The sequence below is a fragment of the Protopterus annectens genome, chromosome 14.part0 (assembly GCF_019279795.1).
Source record: "Protopterus annectens isolate FY-2018-M chromosome 14.part0, PAN1.0, whole genome shotgun sequence".
Taxonomy (NCBI): domain Eukaryota; kingdom Metazoa; phylum Chordata; order Ceratodontiformes; family Protopteridae; genus Protopterus; species Protopterus annectens.
Window position 1 is genome coordinate 779,081,256 of NC_056748.1, and position 25,657 is coordinate 779,106,912.

General features: G+C 37.4%; 1 protein-coding gene across 2 annotated transcripts in view; it reads right to left on the reverse strand.

Annotated features, from left to right (window-relative positions):
* Nucleotides 1–25,657, reverse strand: part of CHAT (choline O-acetyltransferase) — a 683,939-nt gene that overhangs the window by 310,393 nt on the left and 347,889 nt on the right. For both annotated transcript variants that reach the window (XM_044056519.1, XM_044056518.1), the window contains exon 7: nucleotides 23,752–23,929. In XM_044056519.1, coding sequence (XP_043912454.1) covers nucleotides 23,752–23,929 — 178 coding nt within the window. The remainder of the gene's footprint in view (nucleotides 1–23,751; nucleotides 23,930–25,657) is intronic.

Consider the following 25,657-nt stretch of genomic DNA (forward strand, 5'->3'; position numbering starts at 1 on the left):
ATGTGTGAGGGATAGCCTCACATAGCTTTGAGCAAAATAAGGACATGTGCTTTAGCTTCTCTCATCCTTCATGTTCGTTATACTCAATTGCATTCGCATGGTGGCAGAAGTCGGTGACAAACCCATCTACTCTGACTTTAAGTACATTTCACATTCTACCTACCCACCATCCATTTTTTCCTCCTCTCCCTCTTTCTAGCTGTCCCACACCCGCAGCACAGCATCCATGGCTTCTGGCTTCATTATTTACTCTGGTAGTAAATTCCATGGGTCCACAACCCTTTTGGTAAATAAGTATTTCTGCATATTAGGTTCATAGGTGTGTATTCGGTTAATGGCCCTGGAGCCTTTACAAGCCTAGCCCAGAGGATTACCCTGGCATCGTGCTACCTGAACTTAGTTCCCAGTTCCTCTGTCGAGTACAGCCATTGGAGTGATCCCCGGGCTGAATTTTCTCTTTCCCATCATAGCTCTCAACCTTCCATCTCCAAAATGAGGAACACTAGCCCTCATAATGTGGAACAAATGGGCAACATGTGGAACATATACTAATGGCTTACTAACAACTTCAACTAGGAAGGCTATAGAATGGCTAAAATATGCTTGTTTTACTTATAAAGTAGATCTTTTAATGAATTAATATGATTAATTTCTATTTACCATGGATTTCACTTAAAAAAATTCCTAACACTGAATGTGTGGCAAAGACTTCCAGTGTGGAACATTAAGGAACTTTGAGGAACATGAACTTTTTAAGACCCAAATGAGGTACGTTCCTCATAGTGAGGTACACTTGCGAGGTATGTTTCCCATCTACTCATCAAGATTTGTCTTGAAGAGGGCCAATGAGGTGCTCTCTTTGACATGTAAGGAAAGTCTGTTCTATAGCATGGGTAGTCTCTGGGTTAAGAAACTGCCCCTCCTGTTCTGTTGATTGTGGTATTGAGGTTGAGGTCTCTGGAACGTGTGGTGTGGAGGGATTGGGATTTCTTTAGATGTAGCATTTCTAACAGAGCTGGATCAGACATGGATTTGTAAGTCAAGCAGAGATCGCCTCTAAGTAGGTGATATGAGACAGAGAATAGTTGGAGTTTTTTGAGTCTGTCCATATAGGACAAGTATTTAAGGCCTAGGATCCTCTTTGTGAGGTACTTTTGCAGCCTCTCCAGTTGTTGCTGGTGTCTAGTGAGGTACATGCCAAATGGGGCGTTGTACTCGATGACTGGCCTAATTAGGGAAGAATAGAGGGAGACAATGACTTCTTTCTTCCTGGATGTAAAACCCTTAGTAATGAGATGTGCCACATAGAAGGACTTTCTGACCACAGTGGCAATGTGGTGGTCAAAAGAGATGTTGTTGTCAACCTGTGTTCCCAGATCTCTTATAACTCCTTCTGTGTTCAGTGGACTACCATCGATGTGGTAATTCATGGGAACCAGGTTTTTCCCAAAGGGGATGACGACACATTTTTTCAGCATTTAGCTTAAGGCCATGGTTCTGACACCAGTCATTGGTCTCAGTGAGGCCTTTCTGTAGGATGTCAGCATCACTTTGGGAATTAATAATAGCTCCCAACTTGCAATTGTCTGTGAACTTTGTCAGCCAGAGTCCCTTCATGTTGGCCTGGACTTCAGAGAAGTAGATACCAAACAGGAGAGGACCCAGGACAAACCCTGTGGGACTCCACTCGTGACTGGTCGGCAGTCTGACTTGGAGTCAGCTACTTTCACACTGTGGGTTCTATCTGTGAGCCAGTTTGCAACCCACCATGTGATATAGGGGGTTTATGCCTAACTTAGTGAGTTTTTCTATGATTCCTGTTTTGGGAATGGTATCAAAGGCCTTGGCCAGATCAAGGTAGGTTGTATGAACCACCTTGCCTTCATCCACGGCTCTGGTGACTGATTCAAAGAAGTCGACCAGGTTGAGCAGGCATGATCTACCCTTCACAAAACCAAACTGTGTGGGGTCTAGAGTCTGGAGATTCCCTATATCCTTGTTTATTAGGTCCATGACGATGTGTTCCATAGCTTTGCATATCGGACTTCTCAGGCTAATGGGGCGATAGTTCCCAGGGTCTGTAGTCGCTCCTCCTTTGTGGAGAGGGATGACTGTAGCAGTGAGCCATTTGGTAGGGACAAAGCCTGAGGTGAGGCTGTGATTGAACAGGGCACACAGGTAAGGTGCCAGTTCGCTCTGTAGTTCATGTAGAACACAGCCATGGATATTGTCAGGTACCATATAAGCTATATTGTTGGCCTTGGATAGTGCTGTTTTAACCTGTGCAGCAGTAATACTGGGTGCTTGGCAATCTACTGGTATTATGAGTGGTGATTTGGTGGGGGAGAGAGGGGTAAAGTTGGCACTGAATCTGTTGGCCAGTATATTGGCAATATCTGTTGGCTCTGTATAGGACGTACCATTGTGCAGTAGCTCAAAGCAAATCTGGGTATTGCTGTGGAGATTCTTTACATAACTATGGAAGGCCTTGTGGTTGTCTTTACTATCTGCTGCAATTCTATTTTCATAGCTAGCTTTAGAGGATTTGATGAGGGATCTTAACTTTTTGTTGAGACTGATAAGGGAGTTTTTCCAGTCTTGGGACTTCACATTATTCTGCATCGGTTTCCTCCTCCTGTTGGAGAGTCTTTTTATGGCAGGGGATCACCAGATTGGCTTCCTTTTTTTTGGAGGAGAGCGTCTTGGTTCTATTGGGTATGGCGAGATCCATGCATTTGTGTACATTCATACAGTGCATTTGTGTATGATTTGGTGGCCATGCAACTATTCTTCATTTGCATGGGTGCCGTGAAGTTAGCCACCTCTGTTTTTAGGAGCCCAAAGTTAGCTTTGGAGAAGTTTTTCATGGTGGTTACCTTTGCAGGGGGGAGGGGGATGTGGATTTCCAAGGTGATTAGTTTGTGGCTCGGATCTAACCAGGGAGGGTTGACTATAGGTGTAGGGCAACAGTCACCCATGTTAGTAATGACCAGGTGAAGGATGTTTCTACCTCTAGTGGGGGTAAGAATGAGCTGGTCGAGGGCACTGGAATTAAAGAATTCCAGGAAACGTTGGGCAATTGTATTGGTACATGAGTAGTTTTCCCAGTTAATTGGGGGTAGTTGAAATCACCCAGTATGAGAGTGTTAGTTTGAACCCTAATATTCTCCAGGGTGCTTAGGTACATGGAGTGTGAGTGTTGAACAGGGGACGACCTAAATCACTGTCTTACCCAATGTTAGCTGCACTTGAAGTATCTCTGATGCATTATGTAGGGCTACCAGTTTGGAGGTGTGCACATCCTTTATAAATATGAAAACACCACCGCCTTTGGAGCTTCAGTCCAAGTTCTGGGGCCAAAAGGTGTGGAATGAGTTATAGCCTGGTAGTGCAGGGGTGCTTTCTACTCCCTTGAACTAGGTCTCTGTTATAGCACAAATGTCGTTGTTCTCCATTTTGAGGAGTGCTTCGAGTGAGTGCATTTTGAGATTTAGACCTCTAGCATTAAGCAGCATAACCCTCAGATTGCATTTGTTTGTAGCTGTTACAGTGATAATTTCGTCTTTGGAACACTGCCTAAAAAAAGCACTATAGGGGTGGCAAGAGCCTTGGCCAGTATCCGGAAGCCCGGAGGTGACAGATGCAGGCCATCTCTGGCAAAGCATTGAGGTCTGTCAATCATATCTTCCCAGGCAGACAGATACTGGATCCTCTTTGAATGACACTAGAAACTTAGCCAATTGTTGAAATCAATCATTTTCTGCTTGTACTGTGGTATCATTCTGGGTGATGGTAGGAAACTGCTCAGGGCTAGGGTCATACCCGCCTAGGCTACATAATCTGAGAGCTTCTCCATGTCTCTTTCATGTAGTCCAGGGAGGTACATCTCAGGTCATTCACACCCACATGTACAATGACAGAGTCATATTTTTACCTGTTGTTGAGGGACCTGAGTGCGTGCATTATGCGGTGGCTCATGGTACCTGACAGACAGCTGACTGTTACTTTCTCCTTATTCAACCTAGTGAGTGGGAAATCAGTGTGCCTCAGTATTGTCACCTATGACTAGTGTGCTGGGCATGCTGTTTTGCCTTAGGGGCTTTAGTTGAGTGGCACACTGTTTAGGAGAGTGTTGTGGTGGTTGAGTGCATTTCTGCCTTGGAGGTCTTTGCTGTTTGGGTAGATATTTATTGAGAGCCTCCGCAAAGGTGGGTGTGTGGTTTATATTTTTATGTGAAGGCAACACTGGTGTGTGTTCTGGAGGGCTACGTGTTCCATGTGGTGTGGTGCCAGTGTTGACCTTCTCCTCTTGGCTGGAGAGTGCTGGCTTCCAATTTGGGAAGTTTGATTTGCATCATGCTGCTGGAAGTTATCCTAACCCAAGTCTTCCTTATGTGTATTTCATGTTTGATGTGTGCAGTTATTGGTGCATCTACTTCTATATCCTTACTATATATTAAATAGCTTATACATTGTATTAGACTGACTCTGCCTGAATAACTTATGCTATACGTTGACAGATCTAGAACAGATAGGGATGAGGGAGTGACAGCCAACCAGGTATGAATATCAGTACTCATTCAGTATTACATTGTCCCACTTCTTGGGACACTCACCCTTTATTTTCTTTTTATGCTCTGCATTTTTAGAAATGCACATAGGAGACTGTGAACACTGAACTGCAGAGAGCAAGCAAATTTCATACAGAAATTAAAGGCATAAGTGGACTCCATAACTCTAGGTATAACGTTTAACCCAAAGTGATAATTCTTGATTGCCCCCCCCCCCTCGGCTCTGTACCTCATCTGGATGACTTCTTTCTTGTGTTTCCATTCTTTGTTTTAAGATGAATAATAAAATAGTAAGATGAGGCAAAATCACACTGAAATAAATTGAATTAAACGATAGTGTTCTAGATACTTCAAGATAGGGCGGCCACTGTGGTGCAGCATTTAGTGTTGTTGCCTCACAGCAAGAGGTCCTCTGGTTCTATCCTAGGCTGGGATGCCTTCTTGTGGAGTCTGCATGTCCTCCCTGTGGTTGCGTGGGTTCCCTCCGGGTGCTCCAGTTTCCTCTCACATCCCAAAGACATGCTGTAGGTGGATTGGACACTCTAAATTGGCCTTAGGTGTGTGTGTGTGTGTGTGTGTGTGTGCGTGTGTGCGTGTGTGCGTGTGTGCGTGCGTGCGTGTGTGCGTGCGTGCGTGCGTGTGTGCGCGTGTGTGTGTGTGTGTGTGTGTGTGTGTGTGTGTGTGTGTGTGTGTGTGTGTGTGTGTGTGTGTGTGTGTGTGTGTGTGTGTGTCTGTGTGTGTGTGTCTGTGTGTGTGTGTGTCTGTGTGTGTGTGTGTCTGTGTGTGTGTGTGTCTGTGTGAGATCTATGGAAGGTTGGGTGCCGGGCTGGCAACCCGACTGCCAATCATGAGCAGACAGATGATCTGCTGTGGCAACCCCTATGGAAGGTTGGGTGCCGGGCTGGCAACTCGACACTGTAAAACCCCACTGCCAATCATGAGCAGACAGATGATCTGCTGTGGCAACCCCTAACCGGGAAAAGCCGAAAGAAGAAGAAGTTCTGGATACTTCAAGATGCATTTTAGAATCTCTTCCAGTCTTTTGATCCATAATGCCCTGACTAAAACCTTTGCCTAAGGAAAGAAATTCAGTCTGATTATCTTTCATGGAAGAAATAAGTAGTTACTAAGTTTGAAGTTCAAAGTTGACAAAAATAGTAATTTTCTTCATTAGATCACTGTTGCAGTCCATACATATGGGATCTTTTCTGCCAAGGTTACCATATACCAGGCCAGTTTACAAAGCTTCAGGCATCTTTCTTTTGTACTTTACATCTGCCCTAAGTATGAATTTAGTGCTATTATAAGACATACATATGGACACACCAAAACTCAGAACTCTGTTGCCACAAGTTAATGTATACAGACTATTATCAGTGTCACATCTTGTATTACTATACAATTAGCTTCAGCATTTTCTCTTTAGGCAGATAAGTACACCATTAAGGACCCTTCCTATTTATGTATGAAAATTTATTTAACTCTTTCTTAATGTCTGTCAGAAAAGAAAAGTGTCCCGGGCATCGAATTCCATACAATGACTCTTTCCCTAGCTGCATTGTTTGTTTAGGGGCTAAACATGATGTTAGGTCATGTTTAATTTGTCAGACTTTCACCCCAGGACTGTTAGACATAGATTAAATTGCCTTCATGTTTCTCTTGACAATAGATTTATTCGGGACTTGGAGTTAGAGGTTATGGCATCTTCCTTCTCAGTGGCAGACCTTCCCCCACAGGAAAAAAAAAAAAAGGAGGAGGAAGAGGAGTAAATTGTCAAGAGAAGTGAATGATAACATGTCTTCCTTTCTTAGATGGTCTGTAACTGTTGACTTTGCCAAGGTACATTTGCAGCTCTCAGAGTGTCCTGAGTGCCTTGTATGACCACTTCAGTGACTGCTATGGCCTAGGACACTTACACATGTAATCAGATTGTTCACCAGGCTGAGTCAGCTGGAAAGGTCAAAAAAAAAAAAAAAAAAAAGATTCAGTCCCCAAGGAAAAAAACAAAAAAGTCTGAGTATCCTTGGCATTTAATAGAGCGAGTCCTGACATATGGAGACTGAATGGCTGAAAAAACAGACTTTCTTATACAAAGTCCAAATGACCATTTCCCAGAATATTCCCATTTCTCTGAGGTATGGTGATCTCTGAGTTAGTACATATAAGTTCAGGGGGAGTGTGGGGCTTCTTCACCTTGCATAAAAGAAGTTTAAAGAGAAGCGCAATGTTCAAGATTTGGTCTTTTTCTTTTTTCTTGGAGTGTCAGCACTTGGATTTTTGCATGCCAACATTTCAATAGAGAACTGCTTTGTAGCCTTCAAAGCATTCACACATATCTGGACAATTTCCTAATATCATCCTTCACCAGTCAAGACCCTCTAACAGCCTTACAGTATCCTATGAATCTTTTTAGCAATCTAGGGTTCACTCTGATCATGGTTATCTCTGGTTCCAACTCACAGACTGGGTATCTCTGGGATGCCTTCTGTATACCTCATTGATAGCAGTTTGTCCTTTCAGTAAAGGCAAAATCCTATCAGTGCTTCCTCATTCTTTCTCTCCAGATAGGTCCAGTGTAAGAAAATGTGAGAGTTCTGGGTTTCATGGCCTCCTCTGTGTTTATGATACCTTATGCAAGACTTCACAAGAAAGAGCAAGTGGTTTCTCAAATCATTTTGGCGCTATTCTTTCCAATCCCACTCCTCAGTTTTGTGAAGAAAGAACTTCTTTGCTCAGGCAATCAAATCAAGTTCATTACAACCCAGGAGTCCCTATCTCTCCTCCCAACTATTCTCAGACAGTAGCCACAAATGCCTTGGACTTTGCTTGGTGGGCTGTTTCTGTAGGTGCCACTGTACAAGTATGGCAAGCAGAGGACAGCTGTCAACACAACCTGAAAGTAATTGTGACTTTTATAAAAGTCTTGAAAGCTGTGAATAAACTTTGGAGCCCAGGAGCACTTTCAGTGGTGATGGATCTTAGCCAGTTTGCAGGCTGGTTTTGATTGCCTGGATATAGCAATCCAACCCACCTTCTTTCTATAGGGAAGTTGTATTCCATCAATGCAGAATGCAGTATCAGATTATTTGATCAAGTGGAGGATAAACCTTCATGGGTTGATGTTACACTAGGGAGTATTCTTTCACATAGTCCATGAATGGATAATCCCCTAAATAGATCTGTTTGCCTACCATCTAAATAGATAGCTGAAATGGTTCTTTTCCAGGATATCTTGCAGAGTCCTGGAAAACTGATGCCTTTTCAATCCCCTAGATGGCAGTATTTCTCTATTACCTTCTCTGGTCATCCCATTTCTATTCTCTTTTCATTTGGCCAAGACAACACTGATTTTCCTTAACATACAAACGACTAGGGTCAATTACCCAAACACATCACAGAGGTGACTTGTTCACACAGGACAAGGAATCTCTGATTAATTCCAGTATTCAACATCTCAAACTGTTTGGATGATAGGTATTTGTTTCATTTTAGGCACCTTTTTTTCTGAGGATGTGCAACAGGTATTTTAGGAGACATGCAAATCTGCTACTAGGAAGTCTTTTTTAGCCAAATGGGAAACATATTCTTTTTGGTGCCAAAATAGAGGACAGGCCCTTTCTCAAGCAGGGGAACCCCTGGTTCTCCAGTACCTACTGAAGTTGCTCAACTCTGGCCTAGTCTACACTTCAGTAAATACATCTTTTTAGCCATTTCAGCCTGTCTTGCTCTGGATCTCCTCTTTCTTTATTTCAAGTCAAACAATTTTAAAGATTTTTTTTCCATATCAGATGACCAAGAAAAAAAAGCATCTCCTTAGTATTTGAACTTTTGTTTCAGAAAAACTAACTCAACCTCCCTTTGAATCTGCAACTAGCACTAAAGTTTTTGACTAGGAAGACTGCCTTGCTGGAAACTTTAACAGCAGCCAGATCAATATTCGATCCTTATGTCTAGTTAACCTTTTCTGATTTTTCACAAGGACAGGGTGGGTCTGAGAACCATTATTTCTTTTAAGTCGAAAGTCGTCTCTGAAGTTACTCAAACTTTCTGTTTTCTATCCTGATACACAGAATAAGGGATGAAGGAGTCTTCATTGTCTGGATATCCACACAGAGTTCAGATATGATCTGGGGGAAAATCCATCACTTTAGATAATGTAATCAACTGTTTGTATTTATGATGAAAGGAAAATGTGGCAGTTTGCCTTGGAGGAGTTCCTAACTGTTAAAGAGTTTGCCGAAGTCACAACATTGATTTTTATTTTGAAGGATACAGCTTTATGGTCTGACCTTGCCAGAGAGGACACTACTTCCATATCTGTGAGTACCCCTAATGTAAAACATAGAGTCATATGACCAGTGCTAGTTAATAGCAGTTTTATTGCATATCCTTAAACCAGTTCTGACTTTGTTAGGACCCCCATCTAGCACTGTAGCCTTTCTTATGTAGTTTTGACCATCTAGCTTAAATGTCCTATGAGCCAGACTTCAGTCAAGCTTTGCACTGCTGCTTTCATCCTTACCTATTCTTGGTTTGTCTTTTTCTCAGTTCTATAATTTAGAAAAATATTCCTATGATATATAAAGTCTTTTAACTGACCTGGTTAGCAAGTACCAGTAAGATAACAAGTAATGTTATTCAAGACAAATAATTAACATCTAACCTTTTTAATGATATCTAACCCAAACGAGATGAACATATGAATTTATTTTGTATGTTGTTTCAAAAATTAATCAATAAATTTACTCAAAGTCAAAGAAAAACAAGGTTAGGAAAACTAAGTGAAAGAAAATACAAACACATAGTGTGCAAGTATGATATTACTCTGCTTTAAGCTTCTCATCTGCCCCACCATATACCTTCCTTTCCATTCTAGGATCTGAGGACTAAAGGATATTTAATTCCAGAGCAGGAGGGAAAACAGGAGAATCATCGTTGCCAAGAAACTAGCCATCTCAGTGACCAAATGCATAACTAAAAGGCTGCAAAACTTGGGCCATCACAAGCTTTTTATCTGCCTTCTCATAACACAAATATAAGTGTGTGTGTGTGTGTGTGTGTGTGTGTGTGTGTGTGTGTGTGTGTGTGTGTAGATATATATATATATTCACACAGACACTTATTACACACACTGTTCTGCCCTTACATCATAAGGGTGTTTATCTTAAATAGTAACTTCAAATGTTAAATGTAAGTAGAATAATAACCTTAGGCCGCTTCAGAAGATGAAAGTGAAAACTAAAATAATATAACTTATTCTTTCCAAGTGCCATTATTTGCAAACAACAGCAGTTTATGCTGAGTTGTTACCATTCTGTGAACTTGTTACACAGTCTTGCTGAAAATGTACAATATTTCAGAATCTGGAGGCAAATGTACAGTAGCCATAGATAGAAAATGTACAGAAAAGACAGATTGTTGGCTTGGATTTGTTAATGTTGAATTTTTTTTTTTTTTTTTTTTTTTTTATTATTTTCTTTTTGATTGTTAGTGCTGTACCTTTGATCAATACATGAGGTTGATATATATGTGAAATTAACCAATGGAAGCATTTTGTATATATTGTATATAATGTGTGAATTTGTAATATGGTTGTGAAAAATAATAAAAAATGATTATTGAAAAAAAAGAATTTATGTATAAAAGTTCTCCAAATCTGAATCAGTCTACAAACTGGTTAGTCTGCCAATGACTGGAATCTAAAAATGGAAACCAATGTTTGTAAAGATTTGTGGGACAAAAATCTTCATGGAAAACCACTACTTTTTAACATGTAAAATAAGGAATTAAGTCTGCAAAGTTTGAAAATCAAAGTCAATATACAATAAGCTAGTCTGTAAGGCAGCAGAATACAAATTGCAAAGCAGCTGTAATGTGCTTTTGATAATTAATTCTAATGTCAGCAAACAGATTACTAAAAAAATCAAACCATAAACTTCTCTTTGGTGGCTCTGGTAGAATGTCCCAGCTCACTGAACCTTTTGCAGCTTGATTCAGACTATTAGAGGGAATTCCTTCCTATTTAGCAGTAACTTGACGTTGAGCCTGTGAGAACAGTATTTGCTTCTGATTTTCAAATTTCATATTACATTTGCCTACATTTCAATGGTTTTATAATGGAGCATTTGAACAATATGCCCATTGTGGATATCTAACTTAAAACACCTATGATGAAGGAAAAGCAAGAACATTTTACAACACAAGATGTATTTCAATAACAGAAATGTTTAATTTTAAAATAACTTTATAAAGCAGCAAATTCTATAAGAAGACATTTGTCTTATTCTGTTTTTCTGAATACTAAAGCTTAGTGGTTCTAGTAGATCATATCTAATAAGACAGGTGATCTCATCATTCTGACAATTTTCTAGAAAGAAAAATAAATTCAGTTAAAATACATGGGCTGATGAATGGCATTCAGAAAAAGTATGCTGCTTGTAAAGGTCAATCGCATAAAAAAGCAGATTTCGCTTATAGGTATTTATTTTAACAATGCCACAAGCTTACATTTCTTTGTTGAGCTATATAATTAGGTTTCTGTAAACTAGTTCATACAATTCAAAATTTGTTATTTTTTTTTCCAAATTTACTAAAAGTGTAACTGTGCAAGATATATTTAATAGTAAATTTTAGATGCTAAATAATGAGAAGAAAAATGTAAAAATAGGAGTAGTTGGTGATGAGCAATAAGAAATAAAATGACATGGTATTAAATTCTGGCTTTACCCAGTCCTAGGGCCATTGGGTTTGTTGTCATGCAGGTTTCTTTCTGCACAGCAGAAGAATATGCTTTGAGTGCATGATGTTACAACCATTATAAGGAAAGGAGGTGATAGTGGAGTGCACCCAGTGTGCTGGTGTCAGAAAAGCATTAGAGTAGACTTGTAAAAAACATGTATTGAAGTACACCCTTCCTTTATTCAGTTCTACTCATTTGGGAACTTTCCTTTGTTCACCATCTCTTATTTATTTATTTGTTAACCAGGTTAGTCCCATTAGGCTAGCAGCCTCATTTTAGGGGAGACCTGTTTTGTTATTTATACTACAAGAGAAAATTTTGCCAGGGGATTTGGCAATTTCCCAGAAAAGAAGGCATCACTTTCCCTAAAAACAAGGCATCACTTTCCACTATTCTTAGCTCATATAGTTAGCAAGTACATGCACATGTCCTGTTCATAGTGCAGTGGCAGCTGGGAGAATGATGTGTGAAATGGAGAGAGTGGTGGAAGGAGCAGAGGCAAACATTAATGTTCCTGTTGGAAAGATGTTGCAGGATTCTGAAGTTTTTTTTTTTTGCTGAAGCAGGGAAAGGAGAATCGATATGTGAAGGTTGTGTAATTATAGGCCTCCAGTCAGGGGGAGGGGGGATTGTGGGATGATTTACTAAATGAGATGTTAGTGAACCAGAAAGTGGAAAGGAAATCTTTGTGGGAAGAAATCATGGAAAAAATGCAAAAGGAAGAAGAAGATGACATTTTGAAGGGTGAAAATAAGGGGTGCAAATCTTATGCAGAGACAGTGAAGGAAGGCAGAGGTAAGACAGAAGAAAGATGAAGTAAATGTAAAACTCAAACTTGTTGTGAGAATTCAAAGTAAAGAGGAGAACAATTCTCCCAAACTTCATACCTAATTCTAATAACTCCTCATGGTGTAAAGGCTTGAGGTGAGAGTGTCTATTCTTATTAATAGACATTTTATGATATTATATTTGAGATATGTTATGCAGAAAGTTTCTTGGTAGAATATGAGAAGAAAAAAGAATGGTAACCCATGGAACTTATATATGGCTAAAACATTTAAATAGAAACAAAAAAGATGATACATGTGCAATTTCAAAAGAAAGTCATGAAATAGACTTTAAAAAGACGTTTAAGTAAAATATGTAAAGAAATTGTGGACATTTCCAAAATTTATGACAATAAAGGTTTAGGGATTGGAGAATGGGTTTGTAACATTGTATTGAAAATGTTAAATGAAAATGCCGTGCATATTCATAGAATGATAAATGAGGAAGGGAATAAGGGTATAGTGAAATATTGGGGTCAACCCAAAACATGTTTTTTTTTTGTAGTAAGGAGAATCACCTAATAAATGTGACAATCAAAGATGCTGTATTTGTGGGGAAAAGGGTTGCAATTCCAGGAGATGTGAATTAAAATGTTATAAATGTGATATGATTGGTCATTCATAAATGGGCTGTAAAATGGAAAAAATTACAAGGAAAGAGAATGAAAAAGTGAAAAAAATGAACAGAAAGAGAGGGAGAGAGAAACAAGTAGAGTGGAAGGTAAAGGTGCTGTACAGGAAGAAAATAAAGATGATATAGAAGAAGGCTCTGAAATAAGTGAGGGAGATATAAATTGGAAAGTAGTAAAAAGGAAAATATCTATTGGAAAAAGGAGTGAAAGACAGCAAAAAAGTTTAAAGGGATAAGTATAAAAGAAAAAGAAAGAAAATGGATAAAGATGATAAAATGGTGAAATTGGCTAAAAGTAATAGTTAGGAAATTAGAAATAAGAGAAAGTATTAACTTTAGAGTACTTTCTGTAAATGTAAGTAGTATTAAAATATGGTTAGGATAGGAGTATTACAGTAGTACAGTAAAAGTGATGTAGATGTAATAGTTTTGGAAGATGTACAATTCTTAACTAAAGAAGAAAGGTTGCAAACAGAAAAACTTTGGAGACAAGGTAAAATTTGGAATATGGGAAATTGAACGATATTCAGGAATAGCAACTCTATATCAAAAATCAGTGAAAATACTAGATGTGAAATTACTAATGATGGGAAGATTAACTGTTGTAAATTTAACATGGAAAGATCAGATATATAAAATTATAACAGTATGTGTTTGTTACACATACAGAAAGAGAAAATGTATTCCATATGATTTTAGAGTATGTAGTAATAAATATAAACCAGAGATTTTAATTGTGATTTGAGAGAAAAAGAGAGAAGTGACATTAAAATGATAGGGTCTATGTTAAGTCATCTAATTAATATTACATTAAGTGCCTGAATGTAACACATCGAAGTTTACTTTTACAGAACAGGTGAGTCTTCAAAAAGAAATGTATAGAATGGCCATATTTGGCTAACATAAATGAACTGTGACCTACTACTTACTAACCAGTAATGGAGCTATAACAGAACCTGTCCTTTCCACAATTTAGTGCACCCTTGGAGTTGGTATATATAATTAATGGGTGGTGTGGGGGCAAAGCCCCCTATATAAGTATTGTCTGGTGTTTACCAAATCCTTCTGTTGTGTGGGGCTGTATTCGCCACACTCTCTGTTAATTATGTATACCAACTCCAAAGTCGCACTAAATTGGGGAAAGGGCATGTTCTGTTATAACTACACTACAGGATAGTAAGTAGTAGTTCACGGTTCATTTATGTTAGCCAACTATGGCCATTTGATGCATTTCTTTTCAAAGATTTTCCTATTTGGCAAAAGTAAACTTTGATGTCTAATGTTCAATGATCAGTTGTTCGATGTAATATTAATTTGATGGCAGAACATAGACCAAAAAGGATATTAAATGTTATGAGATGTGAAAGATTAAATATTTGGAATAATAACTCATGGATGTACAGTGTAAAACTGAAATAGATTATTTTATAATGTAAGAAAGATAAACTATTGCTGAAGGGGAGTAATTTGTAACAGGCTTTTCAAATCATTTAGCAATATGGATAGAGTTAAAGGAGAATAAAGAGTATATAAAATATGAAAAGGGATATAAAAATAAATGAGAAAATAAAGGATAAAAAAGGAAAGTAAGTAATATTGCAATTATGGAAAGATCACATTACTATAAGGTTATTTTAGAAACATTGATCTTAATGTTTGCTTGTTTTTAAAGACAAATATAAAAAGTGTTTTTAGACTGGCAGAAAAGGATGCAAGAAAAGCAGAAAAAGAAAAGCATGAAAGAAAATGTAACAATGTTTTAAAAACTAAGAAAAGAATAACAGAAAATATTTTGATAAAGAAAAAGTAGTATATAGAAAAATCAAGAAAAATACTGAATTGCTATTGAAACAAATATATTTTCTATAAGATAAAAGAGAAGAGGTATCAGCATATTTAAGTAATTAGTTAAAGGAAATAGTGTATTGAGAGATATGAAAAATGCAAAAGGAGAAATAAAAAGAACCCAAGAAGAGATTGTGTATACTGTAATAGATTACATACAAAAATGTTTAAAGAAAAGGAAAAAGAGCAACAGAAGATGGGATAGTCAAAGGTTATACGAGCAATATATTAAGTATTTAAGTATTGAATGAATGGTTAAGTGAAGGATTTGTATTAAGGAATTATGCAGTGGGATACTTACATTTATATGGAAAAAAGAAGAAAAAAATTAACTTAAAAATTGGAGACCTGTAGTACTGAATAATGCAAAATATAAGATTTGTATGAAAATAATTCAAAAGAGAATGGGAAATAAAATGTACACATTTATAGAAAACAGTATGTATAGTATAAAGGGAAAAGGATGTCAGGAACTATTTGTAATTGTGAAGGTGATTGTGGATGAGATAAACAGAAACAAGGAGGCTAAACTTATGATAGAAGATTTGAATAAGGCATTTGACATGGTGTGACATGAAAATTTGTGAGTATTCATGAAGGAGTATAATTTAAGTGAAAAAAATAGGAACATCTGTGATTCTGCCTATAATAATAATAAAGTAAGAACATTATTAAATGGATGGTTTGGTAGAGAAATATAAAGAATTTTAGAAAACAGGAATGTCCAATGAGTAGCATATTTGTTTTGGTCATGAATGTATTAATAAGAGAAGTAAATATAAAAATTAAGTTTGTAGGATATATGATACATGAAGGAATAAGGATTCTAATTATGTTGGCATATGCAGATGATATTATAGTGACTACAAAAAATAAAGTTTGGATGAAAGAAGTATTATTTATATGGATACCTAAATGCATTAGGCATGACTCTAAACAAAGACAAAATTAAATGATTTCATGATACAGTAAAGATTGGAGGTATATAATTTACAGTGAGTGGGATTTCTGTACTAGTTATAAGACTTGGAAGTAGGAGCACAAATAGAGTCCAATGGGAAAAACAGAAGAAATAAAGGAAATTTGTATTTTTTGTAAAACATGTAAGTTATCATTTAGAAAAAGGCATATTTAATAAATTCTATCTTAATGGGAAAGTTAGTAGATTTAGCAAGTGTGTATATGATGGCAAGAATTTATGAGGGAGAAGATTTACACTGCTTCATTGAAGTTGCATAAAATGTTAAATTGGGTAAATGATAAAGAGAGACGTTAGTGATGCATTTATTTAAATATACACATGAAAAATTTTGGGAAAGAAAAAAGTTACAACAGACAATGTGTAACTGAAGAAATTGAATGTTATCAAGAAAAAATATTTTATAGAAGATAAAAACTGAGGAAACTGAAAAAGAAATTGCGGTACAAAAATATATTCTTAACCCATGGGCAAAGTTAACAGAAGAAAAGATTAAAGTAATAAAAGTAAGAATTGAATAGTGTAATAAATGCAGACCATCTCAAAAAACTGCAGCTTTACTCTGTTGCATATCGCTTACTCAGAGGCGATCTATGCCTAACACACAAAGCTATGTCAAACCCAGAGCTTTTAGACATGCTCCACTTAAAGAAATCCCAATCCCTATGAGCTACACAGTCTAGGGACCTAAACCTTGGCACCACAATAAACAGAACATGCTGGAGGGATAGATTCCTGTCCCAGAGACTTCCCATACTCTGGAACAAACTACCTATCTATATCAACCAAAGATCCTCATTAGCACTTTTCAAGAAAAATCTTGATAATTGGATGGGAGATAGGAAATTCACCCCTGGAATCACTTCTGTGGCTCTGCTCGACAGTGGCACAGGAAAATAATTTTCTTGGGTGGCAAATGCTAGGGTACCTTTGGCTAGGCTTATATAGGCCCTAGGGCCAATAGCCTAGTACCTACCTATGAACCTATGAAAATGTAGACTGCCCCAGAAGAAAAGGTTAAAGCTATAACAGAAAGAATTGAATGGTGTAATGAAAAGTAGACTGTCAAGATTTTTTATGGAGACTAGTGATAAATTGCCAGTAAAAGGAAATATGTCATATAAAAAGATAAGTGAACAAATGTCTATATTGTGGAAAAGAATAAACTACAGAGTATGATTTTTGAATTGTAAAAGGGTAGTTAAACTGTGGGAAAAGTTATTTAAAGAAAATGTTTTGAAAAAAATAAAGTGAATAAGAAAAGTGTGGCTATTATGAGAACAAAAACAAAGAATTTGTTGAAAAGCTAGATGAAAATATATTTTATGTCATATGGATTACTTGCAATGAAAGGATAAATGAAATTATGTTTAATGGAAAATGGATGTAAGCAACAATATTACAAAAATACATCTTCATTCTCTGGGACAGTGGTAAAGAACTCATCTCGGGGTTCCTAGATTATATTAATAACAGCACTGAGTTTCTCAAATTCATACAAGTATGTGATGACCATAACATTACCTGTCTTGACATTTGGCTTATGAAGAACACAACTAACCAAATGTTTGTGTCAAAGATCCACAGAAAGTCTACCTACCCCAACAGCTTTCTTCATTTTTCCAGCTCCCACATGCTACCCCAAAAAAGAGCTGTGGTTAAAGGGCAGTGTTTTAGAGCTGCAAGGAGCTTACCCTGGATAAAGCTTTCTGGGATGAGAGTTGTGTGTTGAAAGACATGTTCAAGGTATGAGATACCCAGTTAACTTTCTTGATAACTTGATGTACAAGGTCATCAACAAATAAGAACAGAACGAGGTCATCCCAATATTAAATAAAACAAATGTGTCTTGACAATGATAATGATATTTATGACACCCAACTCATTAGTCACTTTCACTATCTAGCACCTTTTAAAAGTGCTTTTTCACTATTGTTTCAATGGATGGCTATGTGATTAAAGACACTCTGGTGAAAAATTGGTCAATTCTGAGTGCTGACCAGGTGGTGAGAGAGAATGTGGGGGTTTATCCACAAATTGTCTATAAGAGGGGAAAGAACCTCAAGCCATTGCTGGAAAGAGGGCTAAATATACTTAAGGCAAAATAGAGCAACAAAAATGTTGGCATGAGTAAGTGCAGTCACTGCTCCCAGTATTATCATATGCTGATAGAAAAGAAGTGCAACACTGCTAATAATGTCATTGCACTTAAGGGGAACTATGATTGCAATACACAATGAGTGGTGTATTGTGCACTTTGCTCAGTATGTCCTGATTTTTACATTGACAAGGCTTATATGACATCAAAATACAGAAATTCACAAAGACACTCTTTAAACATGTGCTCCAGAATCCTGGACATCAGTTTACACTTGTGATTTTGGAACAAGTACTATAAAATGATGGGGGGGGGGGCCATAAACACTCACATTTGAAAAGCACAAGCAATATTGGTAACTGTTGTTGAAGGCAGATTTTTGGCCAGGTTTAAATGAGCAGCATGCTTGCTTAAGTTAAAAGCAGGGCAAAGATGATGCGTTTTCATCTTAACATTTAATGTTGAATTTTATAAACAGCACACAGTATAAAATATCACCTTACAGTTTTTATGTATTTTTTCCTTATATTAATTTTAGTTTTAAAATTTAGCATTTCTTTTAGTCTAATTTTAATGTTTGTTTAAAGTCTTTTATGAATGAAAGGTTACTAGCAAAGGGTTGTCCTTGTAAGGAGGCTTGGTAAACACATGATGGGGTTTCTTGAATTCTATTGGTCAAAGCAGTACTTTTAAAGAGGAAGTTGTTTCATGTATTTTATATGATGCAGTCTTCAATTTTAAGATGAAAGTGCTCCTCTGTTCAATTATTTTTGAATTAAAGGATTGAACTATCAATGGACACAGTGTATTTCATTTACCCTACAGTCCAGATAATTTTGCTTCAGCATGCCGCTTCTTTCCAAGTATGTACAATTGTAAATAATTTTGCAAAGAATACTGTAAATGACATTGTAAATAAAGAACCCCTACTCTTTTTAGTAGGTGCCACTGGATCTTTTACATCCACCAATGGTATCACCAACTCAAGCAGATGGGGCCTCAATTTAACATCCCATCTGAAGGGCAGCACATTCAGGAGTGCCTTATCTCCTTATGTTATACTGCATGTCAGCAATCAATCTCTCTGGTGTGAGAATAGAACCCACAGCCTTCTGCACCAAAGGCAAGTGTGCTACCTATTTCACAACTGAGAGCAGTGGTAACCTCCCTTTGCAACACATAAAATATCAACCTTTTTAAGAATGGGTACCAATACTGCAAGTATTCCCTGCACAAGCTACACATTAAACTCAAGCTGAAATATATAAATGAGTTAGTTTTATTGAAGGACAGCTGTACTTTTAATTTTATTTACACCTTGTTGACCAGGTTAGTCTCACAAGCCAAATGACCTCTCTTCCGGGGACACCAAAGATGCTATTTATATTGACTATGGGAATTTCTCCTACTGTTTTGATAAGTGTCATTCACCTAGGCTACTACCAACTCCTGCAGGTTTGACCTGGTTTAACATCTCGTCCAAGGAAGAGGGCAAGGTTAGGAATGCAGAATGAGTATTGGAAAAATTAATCTAACTGGCTTGTGTAGGAATCAAACCCATATTCTTTTGTACCAAAGATGAATGTACTATCTATTTAGCTACTGAGACTGCACTTATTTAACATTAGCTGACAGCTTTAGTGAACAGAGAAATTCCAGTGTAGTGTATGCTATGTTTTCAGTCAATATAAGGGAATGTACAATCATGCTATATATATATATGTATGATGCAGTGTGTTGGCCTTTCACTATAGGTCATCTTTGCTCTTTCCTGTGTCATGTGATTGTGGAGATAATATGTTTAGGGCTAAGAGGGCAGGCCCTCCTTGCAAAAAGCATTACTTTCAATTAATTACTTTTTTTTTGCTTTTCTGAAACTACATTTTCACTATTAAAAATGCTGTTTTGATTATGAGTTTGTTAGATCAGCTATTGAGGTAACAGAAGAACTGCAGTAAAATCAGTTCTGGCACAGCCAGTTGTCATATTTTCTAAAGACGACTATAATCATTAGGCATATTTGTATTAGAAATGCAGTTCTTATATGGCATGTCATATATCAGTTTCAAAAGTACCTTGTGTTTTCCTACCGAATCATTGGGAAGAGAAACCTAAATCATATGCTTTGTACTTCATGTAGCAAATTATTCCTTATTACTTATGCAAATAGAAATACTGGGTAAATAACAGAGAGTTTGCACAAGAGCATTGAAACTGTAGACTTGAACTGCCAAACTTTGAAAAAAAACCCACTTATAACACCTAACAGAAATGAATCTCTACAGTTATGGAAGTTATTGTGTAGGGCGTTAACTGTTCCAGTGTTGCTCACTGTGCTACTTGTGCTCCTACATACGAAGTATATTAACTTTGAGGTTACAGTACCTTGGAGATGATGGCAATGCTTGATTTTCAGCAAAAACAAATTTTCCATTTACACTGAATTACTGTAGATTGAGAGTTAATAGGTTTAAATAGTTGAGCTGTGCATGTGTGAGTGGCAGAGGGGAGGGCAGGGCAAAGCACCTCTGTAGCAACATTTCTCTGATAAGGGTCTATATTAGACCACCAAATGCTTAAAAAAGCGAATGGTGATTAATTGACCCTATGTAAGCGAAAGCTGACAATGTCGAAGTGACAGAACAGCAATTTTTTTCCAAGGGAAAAAAATCGCTATTCCAACAACAAAAAAAAAAAAAACAGTTTCAAACATTACATTAACTGGAGGGCTTTGCCCCCCCACACCCCCCACACTTAAATATACCAACTCCGAGACTGCACTGCAGTGCCAAAAATGGCAAAGTACCGAAGGGGCCAAGTGAATTCTTTCCCAGGGAAAGAATTCACTTAACAGCCGCTTCGATATTTTGTGTTTTCAGCCTTTTATGTTTGACCAAGACAATGCGTCTTTGGTCTTGTAATATAGACCCTCTGATAATATCCAGTCCTTATTAGTCTTTTGCACCATTGATTGCTCACATGTTGCAATTAAAGCAGCAGGACCTCATCACAGAAATAGCTACATCAGTTGAAAGGGTGTCATTCTTTGAATTGCTAGGTGGTCTGCAATGCAGATGGCTTCATAAACAATGTGGCTGTTCCAATACACTGAAACTATGTATAATGGCAGTATACAGCATGTCTGGCCTCCACTTTTAATTTCAGTGTGGTGATTTGGCAAAAGTATATATATTTGATAATTACAGGGATCACAGTGTATGGTAATGCATTACTCACTCTTTGTATACATGATATGTAACTCTCCCACCATGAGGGATTTGACTTTGAGTTATGTCTGACGACATTGATAAGATATCCCCAAACACTGTCAGAACATAATCTTTAATGTTGTCCTAGGCTAGACATTGTATTTGGACTTTTCAAAACAAACATCAGATGTCCTGACATTTTGGGAGGGAGGCAAACACACAAGGTTAAAAAAACCTTTACTGTGTGTGTAATGCTGAAGAAGATTGTCAGAAACAGCTGCCCAGAATGTGCTCAGATATCTAAATGGTCACACCTCAGCCCTTAGCACTACAACCACATCATCCTGATGAACTTTTTAGAACAAACATATGCATATCATACAGCAGAAGCCATGTGGACGTTGGTGGAGCTGTAAAATGCAGTGCATGGCCGGGTGAACATTGCAGTGCATGGTCTGCTCACGGTGTTCACCAAATGTTGTCATACAGCAACAGAAGTAGAAGGCTGTCTGTCTGCCTACCTATGGACATTTGCACAGATAACAAAGGACATGCATGCTGCAAAACACTTGGGAATCACTGGACAGTGAAGGTAACAGGATTGCTCCACTTCTTTACAAAATGAACATGTGGTTGCCAAACTAGGATGAATGTTGGCCAAATTACTGGACATTTTATGGACAAATTTATGAACTCATAGGTAATAAGGCGCATCAGAAATGAATGATTCTATATAGTTGTATTATGGACCTGGACAATAAAGGTGCTGTGGAACAGCAGTACCAATACTGGGTTCCATATTGTGTAAATGGATAAATACTCACATCTGTACTGACATTCACTCAGTCTTAAACTGTATGTTCCATACTCCTACCAGAGTAGTTTAGAGGGAGGGTTTGGCAGGAGTCAGACTCAATATGATATGATTTCCATTAGCATTGTTGTCCTCATATGATACATTACAAGACTTTAGACAGATACTTCACTTATCACATCTGTCAGTTACTATGTGAACAGGTCTGTAGGGTTTGTTCTGCTTGCATGACTATAACTGTATCAATCATTATTTATTTATTTTTTTGGGCAAGGGTCAAACACAGCTGCATGCAGACAATTGTAACCATCATGACTGATGTTGTGATAGTTGGTGTGTGGCTTACATTATTATGTACATTTAATGGTATCCATAATACAGTTTTCTGTGCGACAGCCAACATGCCAATATTTGTGGTACATTCTTGGTGAGGTGGCTACTTTGTAATTGGCTGTTTCTATGTTTTAAGATGTGTATCTTCCCATGATTACATTCCCATTGTCTTCTGTGTTGTATTTTTTTAAATGCCGTAACTGTGACACCTCTTATTTACATGACAAGTGGTGGAAAAATATGCATCAGTACACATTCACATACAATTCCTTTATAACATTCATTGGTATTTAAGCACAAACTTTGTCTGATACTCTTGTCACCTACGCTGGGCCCTGCATAAAATCCTCATAGTCCACTAGCCTCATTGTAGTGTTCAATTTATGTTTTGTCGTCTGTGAAACTCTGCCTGTTTATTATATTCTAAACTAAACCTTGTCCTTATTCCCATATTTATTGCTGAAACTGAGTTCTGTATTGGAGTTTGATCATCTCAAATAGCCTCAGGTTTTGCTTATAACTAAGTATGTATGATCCTGTAGTTTAAATGAAGTTGTTGACTGCAGGGTATTGGAATAAATTAAACTGAAATGTACAATGCCTGCACTGTTCACTTAAGTCTGTAGTTACTGTTTTCTAAATGTGCACACTGTAACCCTTGTTTGCCATTCTACTCACTTACTAGTAAGATAGCCAAGGTACTTTCTGTAAAATTGGTTAATCATGTATAAAGATACTTAGAAGTATGGTACAGTAACTGTGGTTGAATGCAAACGAACATTCTGCCTTGATAGCTGCGGATGCTACTCTTGAAGTGTTGGACAACTTTAGCTATTTTTATCAATTTAGATAAGTTAGGCCACGTGGTGAAATATGTAATGGAACGATTGATCAAATCCTATGTATTTAATTAGTAAATGTCAGAGTCCATTGAGCATGAATGTCACTGATGGAAATTTGAGGGGATTGTTTGGCCTGGTGCCAAACTGTGTTTATAGTACACCTACAGAATTCAGATCAATGTCTTCTCTTTAGTGTCAGTCTTATATATATGTCAGAGTTTGAGAGTGGCTACCTAATGATAGGGTACAGATTTTGTACATAATAGACAGGCTGGCATGACTGTTCTAAAGTGTACCAAATGCTATTTCTTCTCTCTACCGCGCTTTGCTTTTTTTCCAGTCTCTCTGGTACTTGCTAATATTGAGGCTGATACTATCATAACCTCGAACATAGCAGCAGGTTGAAATGTAGTGATTAGATAAAATGCTTTAATGTATTTTGCCTTTCAACTAATTAAAGTTCTGTAGGCTCTGTGAATTCCCTGAGTGGAATCTGGCATTTTCTCATTATTCTCCTTTTTGCTTAAACCCAACATATTCTAATTTTGGACCAGTCAATATTGATAGCTAAAAGCTGTCTGGCACAATAAAATGTACTGATGGCTGCTTACATAATACTGCTTTCTCACTGTGTGACTGAAACAGTCATTTGATAATTGTAGTTTATTCAGGCTGTAATCTGGTTTGTTGTGAATGTTCCCCATGTACTTAAAGTAATACACAGTCAATATACTGTGATAACGAATGTCCTCTGGATATTTACCATAACATATAGGTCACTGTTGCAGCACATTTAGACTTTATATAGAAAAAAACCTGACAAGGATGTATAAAAATGTTTGCATTAATGACCTGTTTCTAACCTCTCACAAGGACTGCTCTGGCTTCGGCCCATTCTGTTCTTCCATCACTTGTCAGCAGGCCTATGGGTGGTAATCTTTCCTCTTCATTTTCTGCCATCTTTACAATTTTTCGCAGCTGAGTGAATAGGTCCCCTTCACTAAGACGTCGGAAGTTGATGACAACATCCAGCACAAAGAACTGTAACAAGAAGGACAAAAACAGCAACATTATGAATGACACACATTAGTCATCCACTGGAGGAGAATCTGCAGTAATTACTTCCTCGGCCGTCAAACCTGTGAAAGAAAATGTTTGACCCTGGTCCTTGCGTAGCCCTGCCCTTGATGCTCAGTAAGGCAATGCTTTATCGTTTGTAAATGAAATGCAGTTGTTACCCATGAGTGACCCTATTGACTTGGGGTCTTGGCTAGTTTGGTTTCAGTACTGTGAGTAAAAGATAATTCATATGGACTAGGATGTTGCATTATCTGTCAGATGTGATGCATCATTTTACAACACTGAAAAGCTTCTGTATGGCAGTACTGACTAACTGCAGTCCATTTCTCTAATCTCTTTCCGTCACATTTTTCAAGGCTACATTTTATAAATTCAACACCGTGAATTCTGGAATGCTCTTTGAAAACCCTACATAAGCTATATTGGATTAAAGTGATACAGTTGCAACACAGTCTTGAAGGGAATCAAAAGACAGCACTAAGACATCTGTGACTCGTGCTGAGGTTGTACAATTAGGAATGTATCTACTTAGTATGGCTAATTTAACCTGCCAGTGAACCCTGAACGGATAATCACTCTTTAACTCTTCATTTCTTGTGCACATCCGTAAAATGAACAAGTTTTTTAACATCTCTCTAGTCCTGCATCTTATAGTAAAAAAAAAAAAACATATTTCCTGCTCAAGTCAAATGAATTGAAATTAAAAAAAAAAAAAAAAAAAAAACAACTGAAAGCAAAATAAATAGTTTGTGTTTTTTGCAAGAAAAGAATTTCAAGAGGGATATGAACCTGCATTTTCATGTGTAAAGCTGTCATACCTCCACCATGGTGGAGTTTCAATCCCTGTACCCTGTTTAAAATGTTGCTGTAACCTGGAGAAAGGAAAAATTCCCCACCAGCAACTGGCTTTGAACTGTGTACATTTTTGGATGAAGTGGTCATCACAGAATATCCATTGTACTTTACTTCTGTATGTTGTTTAGATGATGATCCCTTATTTCAGTGTAATCCAGGTAAATCACTCAGTAGTATGCAGTAACAATTTAATTTGTGCTCTATATATACTCTGACATAATGCTCAGTAATTTAGCACATGCTTAATTTAAGGTACAGACACTACCTGCTGTTTTAAATACTAGCTATGAAGCTCTGCTGTTTCACCTGCCTGCAGATCTTAATTAAATAGATAGTACAGACAATTTCACTGAATCACAAACCCTTTACTGTCCTAATCAGAGTAGCTAACATATTAAACTGTGGAAAGAAATGTTTTGTTTCACTTCACAGTTCACTATAAGGGGGCAAAGAAAGCTCTCTGCACAGCAAGTCATGTTTCTCATATCTGTGCTGGCTTTTGAGTCACAAGTCTCAAAATACTTTATGTCTAGCATGATTGTAGGACTCATTTCCACACTGAAATTATTCAGCAAAAGCTGCAGTAATATAACTAAATGCCCAAAGATCTTTACTTGTATAATACTGGCTGGTAGGAAAATAGGTAATCTACAAAGCTACATGAGTTGCCCTTTGTTTGACTATTTGGATGAGGATTGGTGCAAAGGCACAGCTGACAGTATATTCCTAATGTTTTTTTTCATTGATTGTGAGTTGCATTGTGGTTCTAACACAAAATTCAAGCTGTGTGTTAAATTTGTGGTGCTAATACTGCAGGCAATATCTTATTGGGGT